The sequence below is a fragment of the Symsagittifera roscoffensis genome, chromosome 6, assembly GCF_963678635.1.
Source record: "Symsagittifera roscoffensis chromosome 6, txSymRosc1.1, whole genome shotgun sequence".
In the NCBI taxonomy this organism is placed as follows: domain Eukaryota; kingdom Metazoa; phylum Xenacoelomorpha; order Acoela; family Convolutidae; genus Symsagittifera; species Symsagittifera roscoffensis.
In genome coordinates, this window is record NC_087067.1 from 43408335 (window position 1) to 43436083 (window position 27749).

The following is a 27749-nucleotide window of genomic DNA, read 5'->3' on the forward strand; positions in this document are numbered from 1 at the left end:
ATCGAAACACTGGGTGGTCCCATCAAGCTCTGGTGCTGAACAACACGAATGTGATGTACATAGAGAACGACTGCTTGGCAAAAAATTGCTATGGCGATGGGCTTTGAAACTGCTTCAAGAGTGGCTTTTCATTGTCGAGAGGCCAATTTTCGGCGGCACGTTAATTTTAATACGTAATTTTTGGCATGCCGAAATTCAAAAAAAATATATCTAAACTACCGAAAACTTTCGAAGGCCATCGAACGTGAGGCAAGGAAAAAAGATGCCGGAGTGGCCTTTCTTTCCATTGGTACCACTTTCCTAAAAATCAGAGTAATTTTCGAGAAAAATTTGCGAAAATTTTTCCAAAGCGTCTCAAAAAAACCTGTTAAATTCCAAGTCGGTGGCAATTATAATTTCCAGTGATTATTACGCTCAACTTAAACCAGGAGAGAGTTCTAGGCGCGTTTTATTGCATCTACAACGACTGTCAATAACGAGGGAAAGCCAAGTTGATACTGACCGTTTCAAGATAATTGTTCGGTACATTTAATTGAAAAATTATTTGACATACAGCCAAGGAGGAATAAATCAATATACTGTCAACTCATTTCTAATAACCACAATTAAAATGATCATTTACATATTTAAGCACAACTCATGATTGATATATAAGCAGTTATCTCTAACATTAATTTACACAGCCTCAACAGTGAACCGTCACTAGTGATGAAATCCTCAACCAATATTCGGTCAAGCTAACAATACTCAAAAATGTATCAGTTTACAACTTTTCGGTCATTATTGGTATTGTAATTTGAGAACACTTTTATAATTTCAGCTATTAAACACACGCACTAAGTCGAGAAAATTAACGAAAACTATTGGAAAAAATGGTTTAATAGCTTAATTATTTATCATATTTAGTCAACGCCCATATTCAAAAATGAAGAGATTAAAAAATAACAAAATCTGCTCCAAATTACAGTGCCCAAATACCATTCTCATAAGAAGCTCTGGCTAGTTGTTCCGCTGGGTCGCTTTCAAAAAATGATTCTATTGAGAATTAGGCAGACAAAAATTGAAGCTTCTGACCATCATTTACACCAGCCACATTAATTACTTTCCAATAACAACTCTTTTATGGTCAATGTTGAAAACAGAATCAATTTCATGAATCGACTAATTTACACTACTCGTTAATCGTTATATCGGTCATTTTAAATAAGTTCAGTTCACGATGATGGCGTGAATGATGTAGGTGGTGGTGGCATCATTGACGGAGGTCCTCCAGGTCCGTTCGCATTCGGAGCTCCTGGTGCGCCCCCGTATCCGCCCATGCCCATCGGAGGTGGGGGCATCATTGGGTTTCCAGGTCCCCCACTATGATGTGGTGGCATCATACCTCCCCCCATGGGTGGTGGCCCGGGCATCCTCATCATGTGGTTTCCCATCGGGTTCATTCCGTAGGATGGTTGGGGTCCGTTTGGAGGACCAGCTGACGAGGATGGCGGAGGTGGCATTCCTGATGATCCTATAAAGACAATTTGAGATTTATCAATTAACTCAACTTATCTGTAAAAAAAATAACAACCAGAGATCGATCAGTTTAAATATATAATCAAAAATTGAAGGAAACAAGAAAAAAGCGACTGATACTTTTTCAATCTTTCTACTTTCATAGAGCAAATTACACCATGTTAAAGAGCTTTCTCAATTTTTTGAAACAATTATGATTGACGTTTTCATAAACTAACCTAACTAAAATGAACTGGATGAAAAGACACCTTTTTCTTCAGCAGGGAACTCACAAATCAAAAATGTAAAAACTGGATTTCCCCCACATTTGGAAATCAATTTTTAAAAACCATTATAAAGTTGTCATAACGCAATGAAGTTTGGGATGGTGAGCAAAAAAATTGTGAACTGATTTGTTCTCCCTATGTTACATATTACCATCACGCGTTTAGCCATAATAACACGTCAAACAACATAAAAAAATGGAAAATTTGAATGGTGGATGAGGGAGTGGAAAAAAAACAGCCAATTTATTTTTCAGGAGAAAGAGCCGAATCTGATTGCAATTGCACTTGAAAATGCCAGCTATTTCTCCGATTTTCCTTTTCACCACCCACTGCCCGATTTGCAAGCGGAAAAATTAAGCCATGGCAAACATATTTGATCTCCATTTTTAATCCTATAAAATCTCTACTTAATATTGATGTTTGTTGGAGATGGGGGGAGCCTAAGGTACTTTTCTCGAAAACCTATCTGGATAAAAAAACCATCACGATACCGGAAAAACTATACCTTATAATAGACACATGAGAACTGACAAAAATGAACGAGACTTAAAAAAATTTTCCCACCCCCTTGAATTCTAAATTTCAGTTTTGGCAGGGTAGTTTTCGAGAAAAGTGAAATTTACCAAATTGCAAAAAACGGTGTACATTTCAGAACGGGACTTTTCCTAACAACATAACAAATTTTACAAATCATAGAGCAGCAAGTTTAACATGAAAAATCTTGCATCCTGTTTCTTCGACAAAAACCTTAATCTCAGATTTTTTCAGATCCCGCAGGCTACAAATAAGTAAGGGCGTACGAGCTTATGCAGCAAAGAAGTCCGAAATCTGTTATCTTCAGTAAACCATGAATCTGGAAATTGATTCTACTAAAAATATGGTTCAGCTGATACACAGATTCTATTCCTAAAAAAAGCTTCTCGATTGAATTTTCAACCTAAAAACTGAAAGGTGTTTTTCAAGATAAGTCAAAAAATTTTCATAAATAGTAAAGTTTGACTTCTCTAAAGCAATTGTCTTTTTTTTCCTATTAAAATAGGGCAAATGAGCCAATGCAAGGAGTATTCCTAAAATCCTTCATTTCAATTCAACTCACAAAATCAGATCACATTATTTTTTTGAGAAAAGAATCAAAGTTTCCAAAAAACTATCAAAACTGAAATATATTTGATTTTTCGAAAAACTGAAGCTTAGTTGCCTATACCGCGAGAAACCAAAACTTGTTTCTTCGATTGATTCTTTAAACCCAGATTTGGGAGGGCAGTTTTCGAGAAAATAAGGTCGTAGCATCGAAAATCCCACAAACAGTTTTTTCAATTGAACTCTTAAACCCAGTTATGAAATGGAAGTCGGAAAATGACAACTGTCAAAAAATGACCAGTTTTGAGGCCACAACTTTTTTGCTGTAAAAAATAGGTCTTAGCGGCTTATTCAGAAGAGATCTGCGCTACCTGTTCTTTCCATTGAAATCTGAATTTCAGATTTAGCGAATAAAAAAAAGAAAAAATGAGTCAAACGTTCCACCCATTGAAAATTCGGAAGTCCCTTCAAGATAGCGAAAGGAAAAAAGAGGCTAATTAAATATGCATCAAAATTTCGAAGCGTCTCAAAATTTCCAAAGAGTATTTTTACGTGCTCCGACCATAGTCTTAAGCAATACAACTAAAAACTTTCCAGAATTTAGACAAACTCGACAGTCAGAATAAAATAGACACATTGGAAAACAGTTTTTCTAGAAAAAAAGAATAGAAAAGCGAAAAAAAAAACGAATAATAGTCATGTTTATTTCACATTCTACTGTTCTGGCAAGTTTTTGTTCGAAAACTAGACTTGATTCATTTGGACAGGTATAGTTTTTAATATATATAAGATAAAACCTGTCAACAAAATTTTTAATGGGAAAAAACTAGTTCCCGATTGCAATAGCCTTGCTTATCGCAAGGGTAAAAACTAACTCTACTCGAAAAAAACCTAAATTTTCACGGCTTAAAGTAAGCATAAATTAGCTATTTTAAGCCTACTCGCACACCTTTTTTGCTCGAAAGTAGACCAAAAAACTCAAATTTTCAAAAGAGTTTTTCTCGACACTGAAAAAACTTTTCCACAATTTTTTAATGTCGATGCTCAGGGGAAGGAACCAATGTGCAATCTCTATTGAAAACGCTTATAATTAATATAGCTCATTATCAGTCTAATAAAAATACAAACAGTTGCGCGCAAAAACCTCATGTACCAAGCGGAAAACGGGACATGAGAAATAACATGAGAAGACAAAAAAAACAGAATAAAGACATAAAAATAAGCACGAAGATGGAAATAAGTTATCAAATCATCAAACAAGATGAGACTATGGAATCATTACACCCGGATTGTGACTTAACGTGAGCGGTACTCCTCCGTTCTACTAATGGCCGGTTTTCTACTGTTGATATGTAAAGCCTCGAGGGCTAGTAATTTCAGTGTCTCTTGATTTATCAATAATCTTTGCTGATATGTTGCTGCTATTGCCAGTACAGTGTAAGAAATAATCATCAACGGGAGAGGAGATACGAGAGAGCTCTACAGGCGATTGGTCAGGTGTCGAGCAGTTTGCACGACGTAGCTGGCTTCACAACCAGGATAAATGATTTAGTAAACCACATGACTACCTAGGTTACTCTGAATTTTCGATTTCAGCGGTGAGAGAACTGTCTTCAGTTTACGAGTAATAAAAACGACGGGAACTTGAACCCCGCTTCGAAGCCTGCGTTTAAAAAAGTTTTTTTTTGCGGGCGCGATACTGAGGGTAAAATGAATTCCCAAACAATTTCATATTCCCTGATTTCATCGAACAGAACACTTTTGCCTTTCGTCGAACAAAAATGTTTTGATTTTGTCGAACAAAAATTTTTAGCCGAAACCGTTTAATAGGAAAAAAAATATTTAAAGCCAGAAATGGTAAAATGACAAATTACAGAACTTTCAATGTAGTGAGAAATTATAAATTCTAAATAACATCATTGCTTTACAAAGTTAGTGTGAAGTACTAAACAAAATAAATGCCATTTGAAAAAACGGAAAACCAACCGACAAAAACTAGGCTTAAATAATTACTATTGGAAACTGACTGCACTTATTTACTACCTAAATGAAAGTAGTTTTATTTGAATTTTCAAGAAATTGAGCATGTCTTGAAATACACCATCCGTATAAAAATGACCATACTGTGAAAAAAGTTATTTTCGGGTTATATATGGAAGAAGATTTACTACTAATTTACGCTTATCTTATTCAACTGTACTGTCTGTATTTTAAAAAAAAACATAAAAAGCTTACCCCGGGGAGGCGGGTAATTCGTCGGTGGCATAAAAGGAGATCCTCCCATTGGTGGAGCATTCGAGTTTACCATTTGACCCCCGTTGGAATCGCCGCTTGGTGTCTGCAACGGTGTCGATGATCCCTTGAAAGCCGGTACCTGGTATCTACTTCCACCTTGGAACATCATTTGCCCTCGAGGAATGTTCATTGACGGAGGAGGAGCTCCTGGTTGTCCCATCATCATAGGAGGAGGTGCGATGCCTCCCGCCATTGAATACGGAGGCTGATGCATCATACTGGGATGGGGCCCCGCCATGCTGCTATTTGGACCTTGACCTGGCGAAGGAGCATATCCGTTGTAACTCGTCTGCGAGTGAGGCCTTGAATCCACGTTAGAACTGGGTGGAGGCGGCAGCGATCCATTTGAGCTCATTGGAGGGCCAAAATTGGGTCCTCCGTACTGACCAGGAGGAGGTGCTGGTGTTCCGCCGAAAGTCGAAGGAGGAGCAGGACTGTTCGCCATCTTGGGTGGCCCTCCAGAAATGTTCACGTTTCCCATGTTGCTGTTCGGTGGCATAAAAGGAGGCATTGAGTTTCCAGGACTATCAGGTGGTGGCCGGCTTCCTGGGCCACCGCTCATTGACGTAGGGGTTTGTGCAGGAGCGTTGGACCGACTCAAAGAATTCACGTCGGAATTAAACTGGACCCCTTGCATATTGTCAATTGCAGGCGATGGCGCAGCAGAGTTCCGCTGTCCATCGTCAAGCTGTTGTGATACTATAAACAAATGCTTCTATGATAAAAAGAAAATTTTACGAGCTGTAAAACTAGCAAAATAACTTCAATTTTCTACCGTCCAAGTTGTTCAGATGATCGTTTGCACCGGGGTATACATTCGGTTTGAATGCGCTGCCTGGAGGTGGTGCATTATGATTCATTTGCATTGAGCCCATGTTATTTCTCTCACTTGGAGCCTGTTCCATTGAGTTATTTTCGTTTCCAGGAGAATTCGATTGTACATTAACTCCTGCAGATGACTCAAGTGACAAATCATTCACTTGGTTGTCACCAAAAACACCTAAATATATGAGAGATTAGACTTAGCCAAAACTGCACGCAAGCTGCAGTCAACAATACCAACTTTCAGATGCTTTATCCGTAGCTGAATTTTGGTTGAAGCTATTCTGAACTTGTTGCTGCAGAGGATCAAATTCTTTGCCAGCTCCACTTTTGATTGCGACATTATGTTCTTTCTCACCTAAATTCTTTCATGATTGAAAAAAGTATCATAATTTTTTAATGATTTCAAGCTCAAGTTACCGTGCGCATTTTTGGAGCTTTCTTTGCTACTTCGTTTCTCTTTTCTGCTCGAAGAACCCGATGCAGTTGAAGTTTTCGATGCCACAAACTCGACATTTTCAAGTTGCCCGATCCAGGAAGATAGTTTATTCAAAACTGAAGACATTTCACTTTTCAACTCGTGCAGCTTAGCACTGCTCATTACAACCTGGTCACCTTTTACTTCAATTCCTGTAACCTCTTCTTCCGCTGAAACGACGATCCATATTCACATTTAATCGGCACAATCAGACCCTCATTTAAATTCAAAAATAGACTAACGATAAATATTGATCTTCAGGTAGTCTCCACTGTCGATCAAAGCAAAAACTAAGTCCGAATTATCTGTCAAGCTGATTTGGTCGCCCTCTGAAAATTTACTGAATAGTCTCAACATGATATGTCAAAAGAAAATGTAAGCTGCCAATAAACCAACCTGAATCAACATATTTCATGGACAATTGGACCGCCGGAGACAAGTGAAAAATACGTTGGCACATCAAACACAATTCATCGAGAGTCATTGGTTCGTCCGCGGCATTCAAAACTATTTTTCGAACCTCTTCTAACGTCCTTAGAGAGGAATACTTCCTGATTTTTAACACAATTTTTTTGTTCGGCCCAAGCAGCGACATTTTTCTAAAAAACAACAACTACTTAAAGTTGTCTCCGGCTACAAATTTAAGCCAAAGAAATTAATAAATCTGCAATCAATCAGTGCAATTCACTACTGATACCAGGAGCATTCTATTGTTGCAAAAAAAGGAAGTACCAGTATTCAACGACCATTTTAATCTACTCAAAAGTGGTGCCCGGGCGAAGGGACAGCTATTATGACAGATACTCCCGGACTCCCACTACGGCTAAAATGGATCGATAAGAGGAAATTATTGCGATAGACACAAAAAAGGCCCCCTGGCATGAAACGGTCTAGGAAAACGGGACTTTGAGGCCGAAATTCCAGGGATCCGAAGAAATCAAATAACGTGAATTGTTCATCTGTAAAATGTTAGTAGTAGTAGTAGTAGTAGTAGTAGGGATTTAGTGTTTCCACAAGGGGTCCAGGCCCCTGTCATCCTTCACGTCTCATATCGCGAGTCTAGTTCTACAATTGTTTGTCGCACAATCACATGCAAGCTTCCATGTGCATTTATTTCTTTCGTCATAGAGTGCAATTTTGTTCCAGAACACTTTGAGCAGGGCGCCTTTCAGTCCAGACCAATTTCGCAAATCTATCCTAAGTGCATTCGCAAGACGACATGTCTGGTAAAAGAAATTTCGTTCACACCTGTACTTTGATGGACGCTTTAGCTGAAATATAGGATAGCGAGAGAAATCTATGTATTGTGGAACATCAATAATATAAGTATCGTATCGTTTCAAAATTAATTTTGCCAGCAGTAACAGGTTGTTCAATTTTATGTACATGGGCAGTGGTGAAATTTGTAGTCGTTTAAGTTTATCTTTGTAATTGGTATGTTTACGATGCAAAATCCAATTTATCGCCCTTTTTTAAATTATCTCGTATTGTGTCATGACGTATATGTTTAGACCTATGCAAGAACTAGCATACATTATTACGGGAATGACCATCGATTTATACAGGTTTAATTTTGCTTTCCAGTGTAGATTTGATGTATTCCTCTTTATCATGAAAAACACTCTGTTTGCCTTTACGCATGCTTTTTCCATATGTTGGCTCCATGTTAGATCATTTGATACGATTAGTCCAAGGTCTTTCTGACAGTCTACATGAGCTATTTGTTCATTATTGAAATTAAAAGAAAATCGATTTTTCCCAAAATTCAGGTGCGTACATTTATCTACGTTGAAAGGCATATTGTTTTCCAGGGTCCGTAGATTCACATTGTCAAGGTCTTTTTGAAATTCATCCCTCACCAAATTTATGCTAATGAATTTGACATCGTCCGCGAATAAAAATGGTATAACTGTATTGCATTTGTCAGGCAGGTCATTTATGAAAACCAAGAAAAACAAGGGTCCCAAAATACTGCCCTGGGGTACACCGCTCGTTACTTTTTCTGAATTTGATATTTCGCCATTTACTCGTACGACTTGAGACCTTTCTGTTAGGTATGATTTAATTAATTTCAAGTTTTTTATCCCTGACTCCTTGTTCGAATAATTTCCGCAACAAAATTCCGTGGTCAACACGGTCAAAAGCCTTACTATAATCTGTAAAAACCGTTTCGATACTATCGCCATTTTCATGACCGTTATAGACTAGCTGCAAAAACGTTAAAAGCTGAACAATGGTCGATCGGTTTTTCCGAAATCCGTACTGTGCCTTGTGGAAAATCTTTTCAAAATGTTCATATAATCGCTTGAAAATTATTCGTTTTAGAATTTTCGAGATTACTGAGAGCAGAGAAACAGGTCTGTAATTTGCAATGTCACTTTTGTCATCTTTTTTATGCAAAGGGCTAATGATGGCTTTTTTCCAACATGCGGGAAAAATACAGGTTTGAGAAATTTTTCGGAATATCTGATAGATTGAATGAGATAATGTTTCTGCATTTTTGAATAGAAAAGGAGGTAGATCGTCCGGTCCTTTGCTTTTATTTACATTCAACAGTTTGCATATTTCAAAAATATCTTGTTCTGAAAAATCGATATTTTCTAAAATTGGTTGATTTTTGTTACTGCATTGGTTTTCGTTAAAAATTGACGACTCCACATATACTGATGCAAAAAGTTTTGAAAACAAAGCTGCTTTTGAGACATCCGTATCTGCATTTTCGTTTTGATAATGCATTATACTAGGCAAAACTGATTTTCGGAAAGCCCTAAAATATTTGAAAAGTTTGCCGGTTGATCTTTCAGCTGCCATGGATTCCTCATAACTAACTTTATCGATTTTGATAAGCTGGTCTGTTTTCGATTTTAATAACACTACTTTAGTATGTGACTCATTGTGTTTTTTCCGAGCAGTGTTCAAACATTTTATCATATGGGAGGTTGATTGACTAATCCAGGGGGGTAAGGATGTATGATGTTTTGTGCGTTTAGGTATCGTACTCGATAAAAGATCCAACAACCATTTGTACCAATGTTCTACTATGACATTTGGATTTGACCAGCAATAAGTATCGAAGGGGTTTTCAATAATTAAATCATTCAATAATTTGTAGTCACCGTTGCAAAAACTCAATGTTGACTCCTTAACATATTTTCGCTGGTATAAGCAGGATATTTCAATATGGAATTTCGTCTTTATCGGATAATGGTTTGACATTTTTGTGAAACTATTTTCATTTTGAAATTTGCAAATATCAGTAACTTGAATATTTTCACTCACAAAAACAGATCAAGGATTCCTGTTGCAGCTGTATGAAAATCAATTTTTTGAATTAGATCAAATTTCTCGATAAAAAATAGAAAATTGGTTTCAATCAAATTTTGCAAAGAAGTGCTACTCCAGTTTATTGTTGGGAAATTGAAATCCCCATAAATAATCAAACCGTCACGTTTACTTCTGAGTTTCAAAATTTCTGAAAACATCTTGTGTATATCTTCTGTATTAAGTGAATATTTACTGTTTGCAGGGGGCAGATAACATGAGATGACCAAAATTTTTAGATTTGCTAAAGTGACATAGCACGCTACGACTGAACCGTTTGTCAAAACGATCTCTATACACATATCATAGTTCATGTGATGTCTGGCCAATTTTTGCTTTTCGGTCAGATCGAAAGCAATTATATTCATTTAAAAATAGTTCTGTCTCCAATATTTCAGTTGTTAACCAGGTTTCGGATAAGCAAACGATATCAAGGTTATTCAAAAGTATAAAATTTGAAAAAGTTTTTCTACAGTCCAGCTTGAAAATGCTTCTGATATTGTAACAAATTACTTCTATATCCCCTGAATTTTTCAATAGTCAGTCTGATGTGGTTTCGGCTCTGTTATTTGAAAACAAAACACCTTTCCGAATTTTGATACTTTTTGGATCACTTCCGTTATTTAATAGTTCTCTCCTTCTTTTCAGCAATTGCTGTTCTTTTTCTTGTTCATCCTTATTTAGGGATTTCGATATAAAAACAGCGTAATTCACACCCATATATCTTGGTTCATAAGTTTTCAGCATTGATGCGCGAGTTTGTATTTTGTCAACTGTATACATGTTTCTAAACTTGACTAATAACTGCCTGGGTTTTTTAAAGTTTGGGTCAAATTTAACAAGTCTACGAAATGAAGAAATTTCATTCGGATTAACACCCAATTTGTTTATGCATTCGCATAAGGCTTTTTCCTCGTGTTCAAAAATTTTAGCCCTCTCTACTTTTTCGTTTTCATTCGAACTTTTGTATTCAGGTATGCCGCTAAAACGTAGTTCAAGAGCGTATTCATTACCTGATTTAAGCACATCTGAATACTTAGCTTTTTGGTTTTGAGGAGCATTCGATGCATCTGCGATTGACTGCATTACCGACTTGGCTATTTGAAGTTTATCCATCAGCTCTTCAATACCACGAGTGATGTCCTCGTGACATTTCCCACCGCCCAGTTTTGATCCGGTAGTTGAGCAACCAGGACACATAAATTTCACATTTGCAGTCGTTCCAGGAATTTGTACTCATCCACAGAGTAGTCCATACACTCACTATGAGTCCACCTCTCACATAAATCGTACGATATCCAGTTATCACCGTTTGGCTTGCTACAGATGTTGCACATCTCATGGTTCTTTGATGCCAATCTTGACCTCGTACCAGGCATATTTTATTTGAAAACAAACTATTTAATAAGTTTATCACAACAATTAGGCAGTTTGTTTTCATAAACTTAGGTAAGTTTCGACCATAATAACCATTATTCATGACAAGGCGCATCAAATATCATTGATTGAAAATGAAGTGCATGTCAATTGCTAACACACAATCAAACTTCCAATCAGAAGGTCAAAAGTACCATAGTAACCGAGGTTACAGCCAGCAGTCCTTTCATCGCGTATTCCAGTCAAGATCCTTGAAATTTTCTAGATATGGAAGTGATAATGATTAAAAAAAGATGACAAGTGTTGATGTCCTTACAATTAAAATCGATACGGGTTACGTTTCTTCAATAAGACACGAGAAAATATAATATACAAGGGTTACAAACAAAAAAATTCGTCGAAAGTTATTTTGTCATTTATTGTTCCGAGTACGCAAGCGGCGGTCGCAATCTGTATTGCCATGGAGACTCTCTGTTTTAAAAAGCTGTCTGCTCTGGGTTCCTCAGTGCATATGCTTAGATTCTTACAAAATTTCTGTGCTGTGGCCGGCCGCGCCCTGAATCTCAAAAGCTAGCGGTTGAAGAAGATACCCATCATCTACTAGATTTTTTAATTGTCATTTTTTCGCTCTTCCGCTCCAGCGGCAGCCGCACCAGGGTTACAAACAGACGCTGCATTAATCCTACAAGGAGCTAAGGAGTCTACTACCGTTACGTACCACAAGAGCTGCTTACCAACAGCCAATTGAACGAGCGTCAAACTGTCTGGTCGCTTATGATCCGTCCTGTAGAGGTGTCGTGGTTCTAAAATAGACTGAATGTGAGTAGAAGATAAATTCTGCTTTATAAGAGCAATCAGGTTTGAATGCCTAGAGAATCTCCCTGCACTTTCGAGGCAAGAAAGACTATGCAAACTAACTTCGGTAACGTCTTTTTTTTTTCACTCGCATTTACGCCGTTCGCATATTTATGAGCCTAATCGAAGTCCTATCGCAATTCTGAGTTGTTGGTTTGACAGTTTTAAACTCAAATGTTTGCACGGAATGACGTTCATTGATTAAAAATGAAGTGCATGTAAAATGCTAACACACAATCAAATTTCCTTGGTATCAGAAGGTCAAAAATATCATTGTGCCATTCTGCCAGATTGGCACAGCGCAATCTTCCGGGCGACACGAAAGAAAACGAATAAAGGCCTTAGTAAAGAAAAATTACTCCAATCACGTAGTCTGAGGATCCGAGACTCAGCTATGTGGTTGTGTTCGCATGCAAACGAAAGCTGATCAAAAGTCGTTTGACTGATGGCCTAAAAATAGTAACTTTTTACTTAGCCCTAAACAGACCAGAAAATCAACTGGCAAGGTCGAGACGGTGAAAAACGAGTAGGATTAAGGTAACTGACGCCTGCCAGTTGTTAATAGGTACTTTTTCTACGCTCCGTCGCTGTGTAGTATTTGGGCGAATGTTACATAGACGTTTTTATGGCGCTCCTGGGTGGGCCTGTCAAAGGCATAAGACCATCATGATCAGCAAGCGTTTCAGCGACGAACCCTCCGCTCCGGGCGTATGCCCGAGTTAGAGGCCTTAATGACCGTTATTGTACTAGGGGGAAGGTGCGTACCCTCCGTCTAGTACTATTTAGCTTTTTAACTTAGTTAACACCGAAAATTCCGGGGGCCGAAGGGTCAGGTGGGAAGTCATGAGCCCGCTTGTCCCAAGGTCCCGGGACCAAAAACAATTAAAGAGAAAGCGTAAAACCAAAAAAAAATAATGCATAACCAAGAAAAAGCCAAAAATAAATTAATTTGAAAACAAAAAAGTACAAAAAACAGTAAAAAATCCAAAAAAGACCAAAAACAGTAAAAAACATAAAGTGACAGTTTATATGTTATTTCCTGACGAGATGTGATCTGACTTTCCTATTTGTTGTTGTTTCAGATTGATTTATATCATTTCTGATAGAAAGATTGTGTGTTTTGGTGAAGAGTTGGATACCCTCCCTTGCGTGTAATTTGAGTATTTAAGCACGTTAATGGTGATTTTGCCGGTGGCCGGAGGGTAGAGTGGCAAGCTGACCGACGTGTTCCACACTCAACAAGGACATCAAGGACAACATCCAGAACGACTGTTGGGTATCGTTGAAACAATTTTGGTATCGTTCGGGTACTATTTCATCAAAACTTAAGTGGTGGGGGGGCACGATTGGCGCGGTCCGATTGTACCCTCCATCGATTACAAATTTCCGAGTTAAGGGTCTTAATTCGGGTATTTTGGTGCAAAGGAGGGTATAGTACTATTCATTAACGACTACTAATAGGTTATCATCCTCATTATATATTACTTATCTCCTAATTAGACCCAAGAAACACCCAAATTTTGTCGAAAATTATCGATTTTCGACCAAACTGTAGACCCCCAAATTTTTGGATATCCGAGCTTTTCCGAACAGCAAAAAGCTTTTATATAGTGAGTAACTACGTAGTTCGATCCCCCTAACTAAAGAAACTGCGTGAGAAAAGACTCAGCAAAAGTTGGAAAAAACCAAAATTTTTCGATCAAACTTTCGATAATTTTCTGAATTTTGTCAATCTGTTTTGGGGATCGAGTTTTTGAGTTTTTAGAGTTAGAGCAATAAAATTTTTTGTATTAGGAGCGTGCTAGTACAACGTGCTCGGCTGCCAGAAAAATTTTTGAAAAACCCTCCGATTAGCTCCGTGGATAGAGCTAACGACTTAAGGATTGGAAAAGGAAGGAGTCGGAGGGTCCAAATTTGATAGTTATTGGCCAAATTTTGTCTCCAAACCAATTTTGGTCCGGTTTTTTGCATAATTCCAGTGCCGCACAGGGCTACTACGCTCGTTTCAATTATTTTTAGGCACTTTCAACAGGAATTGCGGAAAAATCTTCTCAGAACCTATGTAGGTGGTGAAAAAAGCCCATTTGGACAAACACGTTTTTGGCAATTTCTCAAAGACTAGCCAACCGATCGGGATAATTTTGGTACCATAAGTCGAAATTTTGGACCATTTTTCCGGACCGCAACCGTTTTTGGAATGATAATCTCGGAAAAGAAAAATTTTTTAGAATTTGTTGGTTCGGAGGGTCCAAATTACAGGTAACCCTCCGAGCGGCAGAAAATTTTATCAAAACACCTTTTTATCCTGCTGGGAAGGTTGGCCGTGTCAACCAACCTGGTTTTAAGCAAGTTACACCGCATTCAGAGGCTTTATTGCCATAAATTAACCCCTTTTTCCTGATTTTTGCGGAACCCTCCGGAGTAACCCTCCGGAGTGACTTAAGCCCTTTAGCAACCCTCCTTAGTAGAGATTTTCCACGAGACCCTCCGAAGGAGTTAAAAACAACACCCCATAAGGAATTTAGCTTGTTTTGTCGCTTTCTTAAGCTAGCTGAAGGCCCTTTTCAAAAACTTGAAAATTTTGGAAGAACCCTCCGAGGTAACCCTCCGGAGCATATTAAGCCTTTTGTTGACCCTACTTAGTGAGTTAAGGGGGACCCTCCGAAGTCTCTTGGGTGACCAAGGTACTCTCCGAAGTAACCCTCCGGAGTAGGCTAAGTGTCTTAACAACCCTCCGAAGTAACCCTCCGGAGTGACTTAAACCTTCTAACAACCTTCCTTGTTAGAAACTTGAGGAAACCTGTGGCAATTTGGGAGACGGGAAAAATCCATTTAAAAAAGATCATACTAGGATATTAGGCGTGCTTATTGCAATCATAGGAGCCCATTTTGACCCGGAAATTCGTGATCAACTGTGGATTCTAGATCGGGTGTATCAGAAGTACCCGAACAAATTTTTTTTTTATGGTGATTTTGGTTGTGTGGTTGCCTTGAGCTACTTAACAGGAAAGTTCGGGCAATCCGGGAACAAATAAAGGAAGACCTCGGTGAGTGTATTAGGCAAATACACACTCACTTGAGAAGAAAAGTTGTTCCCTGCTCTCGTGCACTTGGAGCAGTCCGGGTGTGGGGGAGCTTTTTCTTAGACTTTAGAAATTTTCGGTCAGAGGTTGCCTTGAGCTACATAGTAGGACAGCTCGGGCAATCGCAGGACACCTAAAAGACGACCTCGGTGGGTGTATTAGGCAAATACACACTCACTTGAGAATACTGTGTCCTGGGCTTCGTTCTTTCGGATCGTTCCGATTGAGGGAAGTCTTTTTCTTTAAGACTAAGTTTTATTGATCTGTTTCTGAATCATCACTGCTTTTTACCAAAGATTGTTTGATTTTAACAAAGCAGTGACTTGATAAATTGTGTGGTGATAAATTGATACTGACGAAAGGTCGCTGTCACCTGTAGGATATTCTTATCTGATTATCGATTGTGTTTTGTGTGTTGATTATATCTTGTGAAATTTTTTTGATACTGTTATACTATACAACAGGGTTGAGTTAGCATTATATCAATACTGAGCAGGCCCTGTGTGTAACTTTAGCTGAATCGCTAAGATTGTTATTGAGAAATCTAAGAGACAGTTTTGATACCTACGAGATCGAAGAGGCAGCGTTAAGTAATTTAACTTGAACTTGTTGCGGTACGTGTGCATCGCCATTAAATAATAAGAATATTGTTATTTGTCACAAAGTATGCAGCGCAGATACTCGTTAGGATCGACTACTAAGATTCCCAGGCTGAGCAAGGGCAGCACGCAAAATTTTAAAACTAGGCGTAGCCAGTCCTCGTTTAGCAGCGCTTCCGACGTGTTTGCTGAAAACGAATCGACTAAAGGTCAACCTGATCTTTCAGTGAGCGAAATGAAACTAAGGAGCGAGAAAAACCTCGATGGCGACCAAGGGCGGAGCGCCGAGGCCGGACCCGCGAGCGAGACGCTTGTGGACCCCTTTGACGAAGGAGAACGGACGCTTATTCGACCCGACTTTGAGCCGAGCGAGGACCTCGAGCGGGAGGAAGTTGAGACGACGGAGGAGACCTCGGAGCGTTCCGAGGTCGAGCCGAGAGAGGAAGTGTTATTCAGGGGAATATCCAAATCGGAGACGAAGAGTCATAGGTGGAGGAGAGAAAATTCACATTCAGCTAATACCCACTCATCCCTGGCCAAGCAGAGCAACAACGCGATGATGTCGAGTATAAGCCCGAGTGAAGAACAACTGGGTTCGAAGGCCAAGAAGAGCTGGAAGTCTTTGTACGATGAGCGCATGGCGTCACTACGAACTGAAGGTTTATCTTCCAGTTATGACTACCCGGAGATAACCCATCCGGATGTGAACTTCACACCGTGCCCAAGGAACGACATGAGCAGGAAGGCGTCGTCCGCCTCGCCGACCAGGCCCATGTCACATGGGATAACGATGGGAGCGTCATCAACATTCGACAGATTGATGACGTCGATGAGCAAGCAAAAAGGTGGTGCGTCATCAAGCACCAGGCTGCAGCCGCAGTTGACCTCATCTTCTTTGGGACTAACCCCGTCGTTTGGGGCCACTGGCAATATAAGTGACATGTTCGCTGGCGTAATGAATGGTCTGGATGAATTGAGACGGGACATGACGAAGAGAATAGATCAAGTTGATGAGAGAGCTCACCAAGGTCGAAAGAATCTGAGAGATGAACTAACGCACGTGAAGTCGCAGGCGAGGGTTGATCAGGCTCAGTTGATTCGCAACACCGATCAATGCCTGGCGGAGAGCCTGGCACAGGCAAACAAGGAGTCACACGAAAGAGGCTAGGATGACGAGGGAGATCGAGTGATTGTTGAACGATCATGATAGTACCTACGCCCACACGATGACTAGCCTGGAAAAAAGGTTAGATGCCAAATCTGACTTAATGATGCGGAAGCTTGACGCGATCTTGAACGGGGGCAATTGGGAGGAGCTTCCGAACCCAAGGGAGCGCTCACGCCATGCGAATGATGGAGATGGTACGGGCAGCTATGCCAGAGCCCAGCAAAGCTCGAGAACGAACTACGAACCTAGGAATAGGGAGCGGCTAAGAGCAGCCCCGTCGAGGCCTGGCTGGACGATTCCAGTCTCGCCGGAGGCAGATGCTACTCCGGCGACAAGGTTGCGAACTGTGCCACAAGTCAATTCAGTGCCAGATCTGACTACAGTCTCACAGGACACGACGATGTATGCTTCGATGTTTGAGCCTCTGAACAGATCTCTAGAGACATTCATCAGCAAACTCTCGAAGTCAACCGAGAGAGGAGAGGGGTCAAGAAGGACATTGAAAAAGCCGAAGTCATACAAAGACGAGTCCGACGGCTGCATTGATACTTGGATAGAGGTGATGAAGTTACACTTTGAGGAAGAGAGTCTCTCCAAGAAACAAGAGTGCAGCGCGCTAACGAGCAACCTGGAGGGTACTGCACTAAATTGTGTAATGGCGAAAAGAGCCAATGAGAGAGACAGCGCTCGCAAGATATTCGACATCCTGCTGAATCGTTTCGGCTCTGGAGTACAAGGGCACCAGGCTATGGTGAAGTTCGAAAAGAGGCGTCAAAGAGATGACGAATCCATAGACAAATTGTTGGACGACCTTGAATTGCTTAGGAGGAGAAGCAAACCCGATGAGAGAATATCCGAGCGAAACTTGGCGATTGGTTCGAAGTTCATGGACGGAGTAAAGAGTGAGGAGTTGAAGACGATGTTGGCCACACACTTCACCCTGTCACTTGACCAGGTACCCACGCCCGATGATTTGGGTATGAAGTCACGCGAGTATTTACTCATAAAACCGAGGGTGCAAAACCGTCACAGCAATTATGGTAACTACAGCGGGACGAACACTGGTGCGAACTCCAGTTGGTACAAACCTCGCGATGACATGGATAAGAGGAGGTAGTGTGCGAATTGTGGTTCGATGGACCATCACGTTTCCGCGTGTTCTGCATGCAAACAGAACATGAAGGCAATAGGCTACTTTCTCGATGACGTCGACGCGACCGACGAGGATCACAAAGAGTACGTCAGAGGGCTCATCATGAAATATGGTCCGAGGTGTTTCTTCTGTAATTTGGAGGGACACTTCAAATAGGATTGCACTCAATTTTGGGATGCAGTGGCGGACGCGAAACATCCCGCCACGAAGAGGCGCTTTCGGATGTCAAGGCCAGTCGAGCACGTCTGATAAACGAGGCCGAGTTTCGGAGAAAGGAGACGACACCGAGCACCTTTACGACTAAGAAGGTAAAGACACTGCCTGACGAGGTGGTAGCCTCGAACCTGGAGGCAGAGTCGGCTAGCCCGCTCAAGGTGGATTACGGTCTGGCGGCAAGGACAGCGTTGCAGAATGTCAAACAGGAGCTAGCCACGAAAGAAGTGGAGCAGTGGGTAAGGTCGGAGCTGGAGAGCACAGATCTTCGGGAAAGTTTTAATATTCTGGGTAAAACGACAAAAATAGAAGACAAAGAAGAACCCAGGAAACAGGGACTAAAACTGAACGTTATATCTGGGAGAACTTTCGGCATGACGAAGCAGGGGACGAAAACAATGTCCATTATCTCAGTCGCAGGGCACCAGGTGGTCAAGAACTTGAGTGAACCATCCGAGATTACACTAGTTCACCTGGACATCTATGCCGACTACCTGAAGGAGAAAGATCCCAAACTGGACTCCAGGGCAGTGCGAGCGCTGCTCACAACAGGAGGTCCAAGGCTGATGAAAGTGGATGGACATTACATCAATGTCCATGGCCCATACCCGATTCTAATGAATGTGGATGGCATCAATATCTACACAAAAGCTCACATAACTGATGCGAACGATCAGATTGGCCGGATATACATTGGTCAAGAGGAACTGAAGGTTAGACGAATCGGACACAACGCCATGCTCGAACAAGATGCGGTGCACATAGGTTGCGAGGCCGATCTGGCCGCACACGTGCTGGACGTGCAAGGCAGACAACTTTCAGTAAAGGGACTGCTAGACACGGGAGCAGTGGTTAGTGTCATGCCAGTCAAAACTTGGACCGACATGGGTTTCGAGAGGTAGGATCTCATACCGACAAACATCAGGTTGGCAGCTGTCAATCAGGGAGCGATCTATGTGACTGGACGAACCCCGATCATTTCACTGCAGCTCGGAGGAAGACATCTTTGGATGAGCTTCCTAGTAAAGGAGAATTTGGACGAATCCGATCAGTTCATCTTAGGAAGGGACTTCGTACGCAACTTTGATGTCACGATCGATCTCAATGACGGGTTGATTAGGATCAAGGATCCTGAGAGAAAGTATGAAAAGAAACCCCTTAATAAGATCTTAATTAACCAGGCCAAGGTGCGGATTTTTCTGGATCGAAAAGTTAGATTAAAACCAAACCAAGCCGTAGTAGCGACGTTTAGGATGAGGAACTTGAATGAGCTCAGCAATGACAGACAGGTGTGTCTGGTACCCAATCCAAACAGTAAAAGCTCAGCTATTTTAGGAAGAAGCTTCTCACTCACTCAGAGCGGACTGTGTGTGAGTGTGTTGTTGAACAGAGAAGCAACAACAGTGACAATACAGAGGGGAAAGAAACTTGGCTATGCTTTGCCTCTGAACACAGACTTTCAGAGTGTGGAGAACTTGAAAAAGTTTGATGTAACTAAATGTCCATTGCATGCGAACCAAGAATGTATAATGAAGAAAGTAAATGAATTGAAATCTTCTAGGAAATTGTTTTCAATGAAGTCGGAAACAGATGATGGGCTGTCTAGTTGTTCCAACTTTCCTGTGAGGCCGACAGAGACAGAGTTAGCAGTGAATAAACCGGTCCTACCTGAGATAGAACATTTGAAGGGCAAAATATCAGACATGGAACTAGATTCGCTCAGAGCGGTGCTAAGTCGGAACGCAGACGTTTTTTCGAAACATAAGGCCAACATAGGTTGCTGTAATTTTGTAGAACACGAGATTGAGATAGAAGAGGGCTCGGTACCTCATAGGGAAGGGGCGAGAAGGATGACCCCTCACAAGTCAGAAGCGTGTAGGAAGGAAATCGAGATGTTAATGGAGTATGACATGATCGAGCCGTCGAAGTCCCCGTGGTCTTGTGGCGTGGTCATGGCGAAAAAGAAAGGGGGACAACTCAGATTTTGTTGTGATTTCCGTTATCTGAACGCAGTGACTATAAAGGACGCATACCCGATTCCCCGCATCGATGAGAGCCTATCCAAGCTGGGAGACGCGAATCTTCACGACGTTGGATTTGGGCTCTGCGTTCTGGCAGGTGCCACTCCGAAAGCAAGATCGAGAAAAAACCGGCTTCGTGTGCAAGCTGGGATTGTTCCAGTAGAAGAGGATGCCGTTCGGATTGTGCAACGCGACGGCCACATTCCAGCGACTGATGGCCCAGGCACTCACGAGCGTCACTAAGAAATACGGGAATATCATCATGTGTTATGTCGATGATGTCGTGATTGCAACACCAACCTTAGAAGACCATATAGAGAGTTTGGAGGAGGTGTTTTCTTGCATGAAGCAGGGGGTCTGAAATGTAAATTCTCTAAGTGTGAAATCCTCAGAGATTCCATAAAGTGTCTGGGCCACCTGGTGGATAAACATGGAGTGAGATCAGATCCTGAAGCGGTTGAAGCGGTGCTGACCTGGAAGGCACCTAAAACAGATACACAGCTGATGAGTTTTTTGGGATTCGCTAATTATTATCGAGAGTTCATCAAGGGGTATGCTCACAAAATATACCCCATGCAGCGGTTGATGAGAAACAAGGGCAAAAAGTTCACTTGGACTGATGAGGCACAAGTTTCATTTGAGAACATCAAACGTGAACTTTGCGAGGCACCGGTCCTCTGCATGCCAACAGAGAAGGGGATGTTCGTGCTGAACACGGATGCATCAGTGGTTGCGATATCGGGCATACTTCACCAGGAGCAGGAATGGAACGGGAGAACGGTTCTTCGTCCGATAGCCTACGGGAGTAAAGTCCTGAGTGATACTGAGATGAAGTACGGCGCAATAAAAGCGGAGATGTTCGCGGTGATCACTTTCGTGGAAAAATACAGGGCCTACTTGGGGAGTGCTCCCTTCAAGTTGCGTGTGGATAATCGTGCCCTTGCCTGGCTGAAAACCTATTCGATGGATCAGAGTTATATTGGTCGTTGGATCGTGCGCCTGGTTGGATACCACATGATCATAGAGCACCATACCCGTGACAAGCACCAGAACGCAGACAGCCTCAGTAAAAAGACAGAATTCTATGAGCGCCTCGAGGAGAAGCAGGCTAATCAATCGAAAATCAAAGACGGGTTTTCATTTCTGGACAAGGAAACTTACTAGGTTGTTAGATAAGTCAGGGCATCCTATACCCGGACACGCTGACCTTCCAGTAGAGACAGCCGCGGAGATAAAGGTTTTAGCCAGAGGCGAGCCCGTTCCGTTGGATCTGCTAGTACGATCCAATTTGGTACAGCAAGAACTTACCAGGCTGGGTATAAACAGCATGGCTCTATTGAACAGGACGGTGAACGTGGCGCCGGACGTCATGGGAAAGCTCCGTGACTTGTTGGAAAGGGAAGTGGGTAGGCATGATGGTGAGTGGATGGAGACCATGCAGCGGTTGACTGTCAATGAGAGAACAGAGAAGAGGCCAGTGTCCATTCGCAGCCGAGGTGTTGAACGGGATTGCAGGTCGATAGTCAACCAGCTGGTGAGCTCGATGCCGAAGGAGGTCTTGTTGAGAACTTCGTTCACTGAATATGGGACACTGAATCAGACCCAAGCCACAGAGGAAGTCAGGATCAAGTCGAAATCCAGCTTCGCGAGGAGAGTGCATTTCACGGATGCAAGAGAAGAATACGAGCCGAGCTCAGATTGTTCGTCCGGGGACGAGACAATGTCCGGGGAGTCTGATACCTTCGAGCCCGTCAAAGACGACTTGTCTGAGGAGTCAGACACTTTTGAGCCCGTGCAGGACGACTCGTCCGGGGAGATGTTGACGAGACCACCTAGGGGCAGAATTTTGTCCGGGGAGTCGGATTCAAAGCAACCAATGGACAGAGTTTTGTCCGGGGAGTCGAGAAACATCACAGACAACATGGAATATGATGTTGGGGAATCAGTCGGCTCAAGTGTTGACTCGAGGCCCCAGTCCTGGGACAACACATCTGAAACAACTTCCAATTCCGATATGTCAGAGATCGCAATCCACTCCTTGTTGGTAGACTGGAAGCAGCGCGGGCTGGACCGAGAAACGCATCAGGATCCAGACAGGGACAGATACACCTCAGATGAAGAGGGCACTGTGGTAGATAATGCCGCAGACGAGCTCGAGCTGATAGCAGTTTCGAAACGCCCAACCAGATTGCTGCCACATGGTACGGTCGTCCGTACCAATCTGGAACCATCTGTGCAGGAAGCAACGCCTTTGAAAAAGATATGGTGTGTCAAGTTGATGGACGATGCTCATGCTCCGGAAATAATGAGTGGGCAAATGAACGTGGTAAAGACGTATTTGAAAGCCAGGTACAGGCTGTCGGCTCTCCTAAGGGCTCAACGAAATGATAGAATGACGAGCAGTCTGAAGAGATGGATCGAGAATGGAGCACCTGACAAGGGAGACTTGGAAGAAGACCGCTACATGATCTTGAAGCAATTCTACCTGAAGAGAAACGACTTGTTGTACCTGAACAAGGACGGAATCGTAGCCTGTAATCGTAAAGAGGAGGACAAGGTCCTTTATAAGTACAATTCAATAGTGTTACCACAGTTGTACCAGACCGAATTTGCTCTTTCGATCACATGATCAGATGGGCCATCAAGGCGTGGACAAAGTGTACAACAGGATACAGAAACGATTCGAATGGCCGGGATTGAAGAAGGCTTGTGAGAAGTGGATCGCCGCATGCCTGTCATGTCAGCAGGCGAAGGATCCCAGGAAAATAAGGTTCCCCATACAGTCAATAGAGTGGTCGTGATTGAACGAAGTGGTGCAAATTGATCATCAAAAAATCAGCATGACAGCAACGGGCTATAACCAGGTGCTGGTAATGATCGACCATTTTACGAAGTATGCGGAGGCAGCACCCTGCATGACAGCATCGGCGGAAGAAACATGCGATCATTTGATAAATGTGTGGATAGCGAGGCATGGCTGCCCCATCACATTCCAATCGGACAATGGCAAAGCATTCGTGGGTGATCTCACGAAGGAGTTAATGAAAAGGTCGCAAGTAGCGCAGGCCCACTCGACCACTTATCACCCGCAAACGAATGGCCTAGTCGAGAGGCAAAATCGCACACTGGTATCCATGCTGAGAGTCTATTGCTCACGCTACATGGATGACTGGGACAAGCACTTGCCGCAAGTGATGGGTGCTTATAACAGCTCGGAGCATTCCACTAAGGGAATAAGTCCGCACATGATGCTAACGGGCCACGAAAAAACGCTTCCGTTGACGTTTTTCTACCCTGAATATGAGGGGAAGAGAACAGCACCGCTCACGAGCGTCACTAAGAAATACGGGAATCTCATCATGTGTTATGTCGATGATGTCGTGATTGCAACACCAACCTTAGAAGACCATATAGAGAGTTTGGAGGAGGTGTTTTCTTGCATGAAGCAGGGGGTCTGAAATGTAAATTCTCTGAGATTCCATAAAGTGTCTGGGCCACCTGGTGGATAAACATGGTGTGAGATCAGATCCTGAAGCGGTTGAAGCGGTGCTGACCTGGAAGGCACCTAAAACAGATACACAGCTGATGAGTTTTTTGGGATTCGCTAATTATTATCGAGAGTTCATCAAGGGGTATGCTCACAAAATATACCCCATGCAGCGGTTGATGAGAAACAAGGGCAAAAAGTTCACTTGGACTGATGAGGCACAAGTTTCATTTGAGAACATCAAACGTGAACTTTGCGAGGCACCGGTCCTCTGCATGCCAACAGAGAAGGGGATGTTCGTGCTGGACACGGATGCATCAGTGGTTGCGATATCGGGCATACTTCACCAGGAGCAGGAGTGGAACGGGAGAACGGTTCTTCGTCCGATAGCCTACGGGAGTAAAGTCCTGAGTGATACTGAGATGAAGTACGGCGCAATAAAAGCGGAGATGTTCGCGGTGATCACTTTCGTGGAAAAATACAGGGCCTACTTGGGGAGTGCTCCCTTCAAGTTGCGTGTGGATAATCGTGCCCTTGCCTGGCTGAAAACCTATTCGATGGATCAGAGTTATATTGGTCGTTGGATCGTGCGCCTGGTTGGATACCACATGATCATAGAGCACCATACCCGTGACAAGCACCAGAACGCAGACAGCCTCAGTAAAAAGACAGAATTCTATGAGCGCCTCGAGGAGAAGCAGGCTAATCAATCGAAAATCAAAGACGGGTTTTCATTTCTGGACAAAGAAACTTACTAGGTGGTTAGATAAGTCAGGGCATCCTATACCCGGACACGCTAACCTTCCAGTAGAGACGGCCGCGGAGATAAAGGTTTTAGCCAGAGGCGAGCCCGTTCCGTTGGATCTGCTAGTACGATCCAATTTGGTACAGCAAGAACTTACCAGGCTGGGTATAAACAGCATGGCTCTATTGAACAGGACGGTGAACGTGGCGCCGGACGTCATGGGAAAGCTCCGTGACTTGTTGGAAAGGGAAGTGGGTAGGCATGATGGTGAGTGGATGGAGACCATGCAGCGGTTGACTGTCAATGAGAGAACAGAGAAGAGGCCAGTGTCCATTCGCAGCCGAGGTGTTGAACGGGATTGCAGGTCGATAGTCAACCAGCTGGTGAGCTCGATGCCGAAGGAGGTCTTGTTGAGAACTTCGTTCACTGAATATGGGACACTGAATCAGACCCAAGCCACAGAGGAAGTCAGGATCAAGTCGAAATCCAGCTTCGCGAGGAGAGTGCATTTCACGGATGCAAGAGAAGAATACGAGCCGAGCTCAGATTGTTCGTCCGGGGACGAGACAATGTCCGGGGAGTCTGATACCTTCGAGCCCGTCAAAGACGACTTGTCTGAGGAGTCAGACACTTTTGAGCCCGTGCAGGACGACTCGTCCGGGGAGATGTTGACGAGACCACCTAGGGGCAGAATTTTGTCCGGGGAGTCGGATTCAAAGCAACCAATGGACAGAGTTTTGTCCGGGGAGTCGAGAAACATCACAGACAACATGGAATATGATGTTGGGGAATCAGTCGGCTCAAGTGTTGACTCGAGGCCCCAGTCCTGGGACAACACATCTGAGACAACTTCCAATTCCGATATGTCAGAGATCGCAATCCACTCCTTGTTGGTAGACTTGAAGCAGCGTGGGCTGGACCGAGAAACGCATCAGGATCCAGACAGGGACAGATACACCTCAGATGAAGAGGGCACTGTGGTAGATAATGCCGCAGACGAGCTCGAGCTGATAGCAGTTTCGAAACGCCCAACCAGATTGCTGCCACATGGTACGGTCGTCCGTACCAATCTGGAACCATCTGTGCAGGAAGCAACGCCTTTGAAAAAGATATGGTGTGTCAAGTTGATGGACGATGCTCATGCTCCGGAAATAATGAGTGGGCAAATGAACGTGGTAAAGACGTATTTGAAAGCCAGGTACAGGCTGTCGGCTCTCCTAAGGGCTCAACGAAATGATAGAATGACGAGCAGTCTGAAGAGATGGATCGAGAATGGAGCACCTGACAAGGGAGACTTGGAAGAAGACCGCTACATGATCTTGAAGCAATTCTACCTGAAGAGAAACGACTTGTTGTACCTGAACAAGGACGGAATCGAGGCCTGTAATCGTAAAGAGGAGGACAAGGTCCTTTATAAGTACAATTCAATAGTGTTACCACAGTTGTACCAGACCGAATTGCTCTTTCGATCACATGATCAGATGGGCCATCAAGGCGTGGACAAAGTGTACAACAGGATACAGAAACGATTCGAATGGCCGGGATTGAAGAAGGCTTGTGAGAAAAGGATCGCCGCATGCCTGTCATGTCAGCAGGCGAAGGATCCCAGGAAAATAAGGTTCCCCATACAGTCAATAGAGTGGTCGTGATTGAACGAAGTGGTGCAAATTGATCATCAAAAAATCAGCATGACAGCAACGGGCTATAACCAGGTGCTGGTAATGATCGACCATTTTACGAAGTATGCGGAGGCAGCACCCTGCATGACAGCATCGGCGGAAGAAACATGCGATCATTTGATAAATGTGTGGATAGCGAGGCATGGCTGCCCCATCACATTCCAATCGGACAATGGCAAAGCATTCGTGGGTGATCTCACGAAGGAGTTAATGAAAAGGTCGCAAGTAGCGCAGGCCCACTCGACCACTTATCACCCGCAAACGAATGGCCTAGTCGAGAGGCAAAATCGCACACTGGTATCCATGCTGAGAGTCTATTGCTCACGCTACATGGATGACTGGGACAAGCACTTGCCGCAAGTGATGGGTGCTTACAACAGCTCGGAGCATTCCACTACGGGAATAAGTCCGCACATGATGCTAACAGGCCACGAAAAAACGCTTCCGTTGACGTTTTTCTACCCTGAATATGAGGGGAAGAGAACAGCACCGCAAACTTACGTGCGGGATGTTATTAGAAAACAGCAGGACCTCAATGACTTATGCAAGAGGAACACGCAACAGGCGCAAATTAGACAAAAAAGGAGGTTTGATAAAAGGACAGCCGATGCAAAAGCCTACTCAGTTGGCGACTACGTCTGGGTGTTCCAGGAAGTGGTTCCACCAAAAGGAACCAAGAAATTATTAAAGAAATGGCGTGGTCCATTTCAGATAACAGAGGTGCACCAAGGAGGTCGCTTTTCTCGATTGAGCACTGGAAGAGCAGGTCAATAAGAAAATATCAAACCACACAATGCCTCGTCAGAGGACTGGTGCATCCCAGCGGACATGCAAGAGGGAGACTATTTGATAGTGGATCCTGCTTGTGAGGTGAATGAAAGGGGTACTCGCGACAAAAACGATGGGAATGAGGTGGTGGACGACCGCGACCTACCACTGGATCTGGAGTTGACCGAGCGAGTAGAGGTGGACGATGAAACTCTACCTTATGCCGAGGAAGACTGGGATTGCCCGGAAAAAATCGAAATTGACAAAGGAATACAGCCTGATTTTCCTCTCACCATGGAAACACGCCAGAGCAAGAGAGGAAAAAACAAAAAAAAATACAATCCGTTCGGCGAGGATTTCGTCGTAGACAGGATAGTTGTAAGTGATATGATGGACTCGCTGGTAGGACTGGACGAAGTGGCGATGCTAGAAGAAATCGACTTGGTGAATGACATGGATCAGGATTGGATCGACGATCGATCAGAACCGGAAGTAGAGTTCGAACCAGAAGCGGAACAGACTCGGCAGCAAGAACTAACGAACTTGCGGGTGCTCGAATGGCTCCATGATCTGCCGACAGATCCAAAAGAGACGATCCTGATAATTCAGGACGTCGATAAAGACGGCATCAAATACGTCAGTCATGACAATACCGAGTCCAACTGGGTCGCCCCAGATGGTCCTCTACGTGTTCCACAATCCAACCTCGATCTCCTAGACTTTGGGCGATCAACGGGGACGTCGATGGATATTTTTGTCCGGGAAGTGGGGGTAGGACTCACACACACCGATAATTTGATAATAAAAAAATTGAAATCGGC

The 27749-nt window shown here is 43.0% G+C and overlaps 1 protein-coding gene across 1 annotated transcript; it reads right to left on the bottom strand.

The window, feature by feature from the left end:
- Window positions 1-515: 515 nt before the first annotated feature.
- LOC134848292 (basic salivary proline-rich protein 2-like) lies at window positions 516-11198 on the bottom strand. Its single transcript, XM_063865686.1, has 8 exons — window positions 11178-11198; window positions 6856-7058; window positions 6702-6788; window positions 6402-6629; window positions 6223-6339; window positions 5935-6159; window positions 5100-5858; window positions 516-1513 (listed from the first exon to the last, which is right to left on the bottom strand). The coding sequence occupies exons 2-8, from the start codon at window positions 7052-7054 to the stop codon at window positions 1215-1217; spliced, it is 1914 nt and encodes a 637-aa protein (XP_063721756.1). The 5' UTR covers window positions 7055-7058; window positions 11178-11198; the 3' UTR covers window positions 516-1214.
- Between the last annotated feature and the right edge of the window lie 16551 nt (window positions 11199-27749).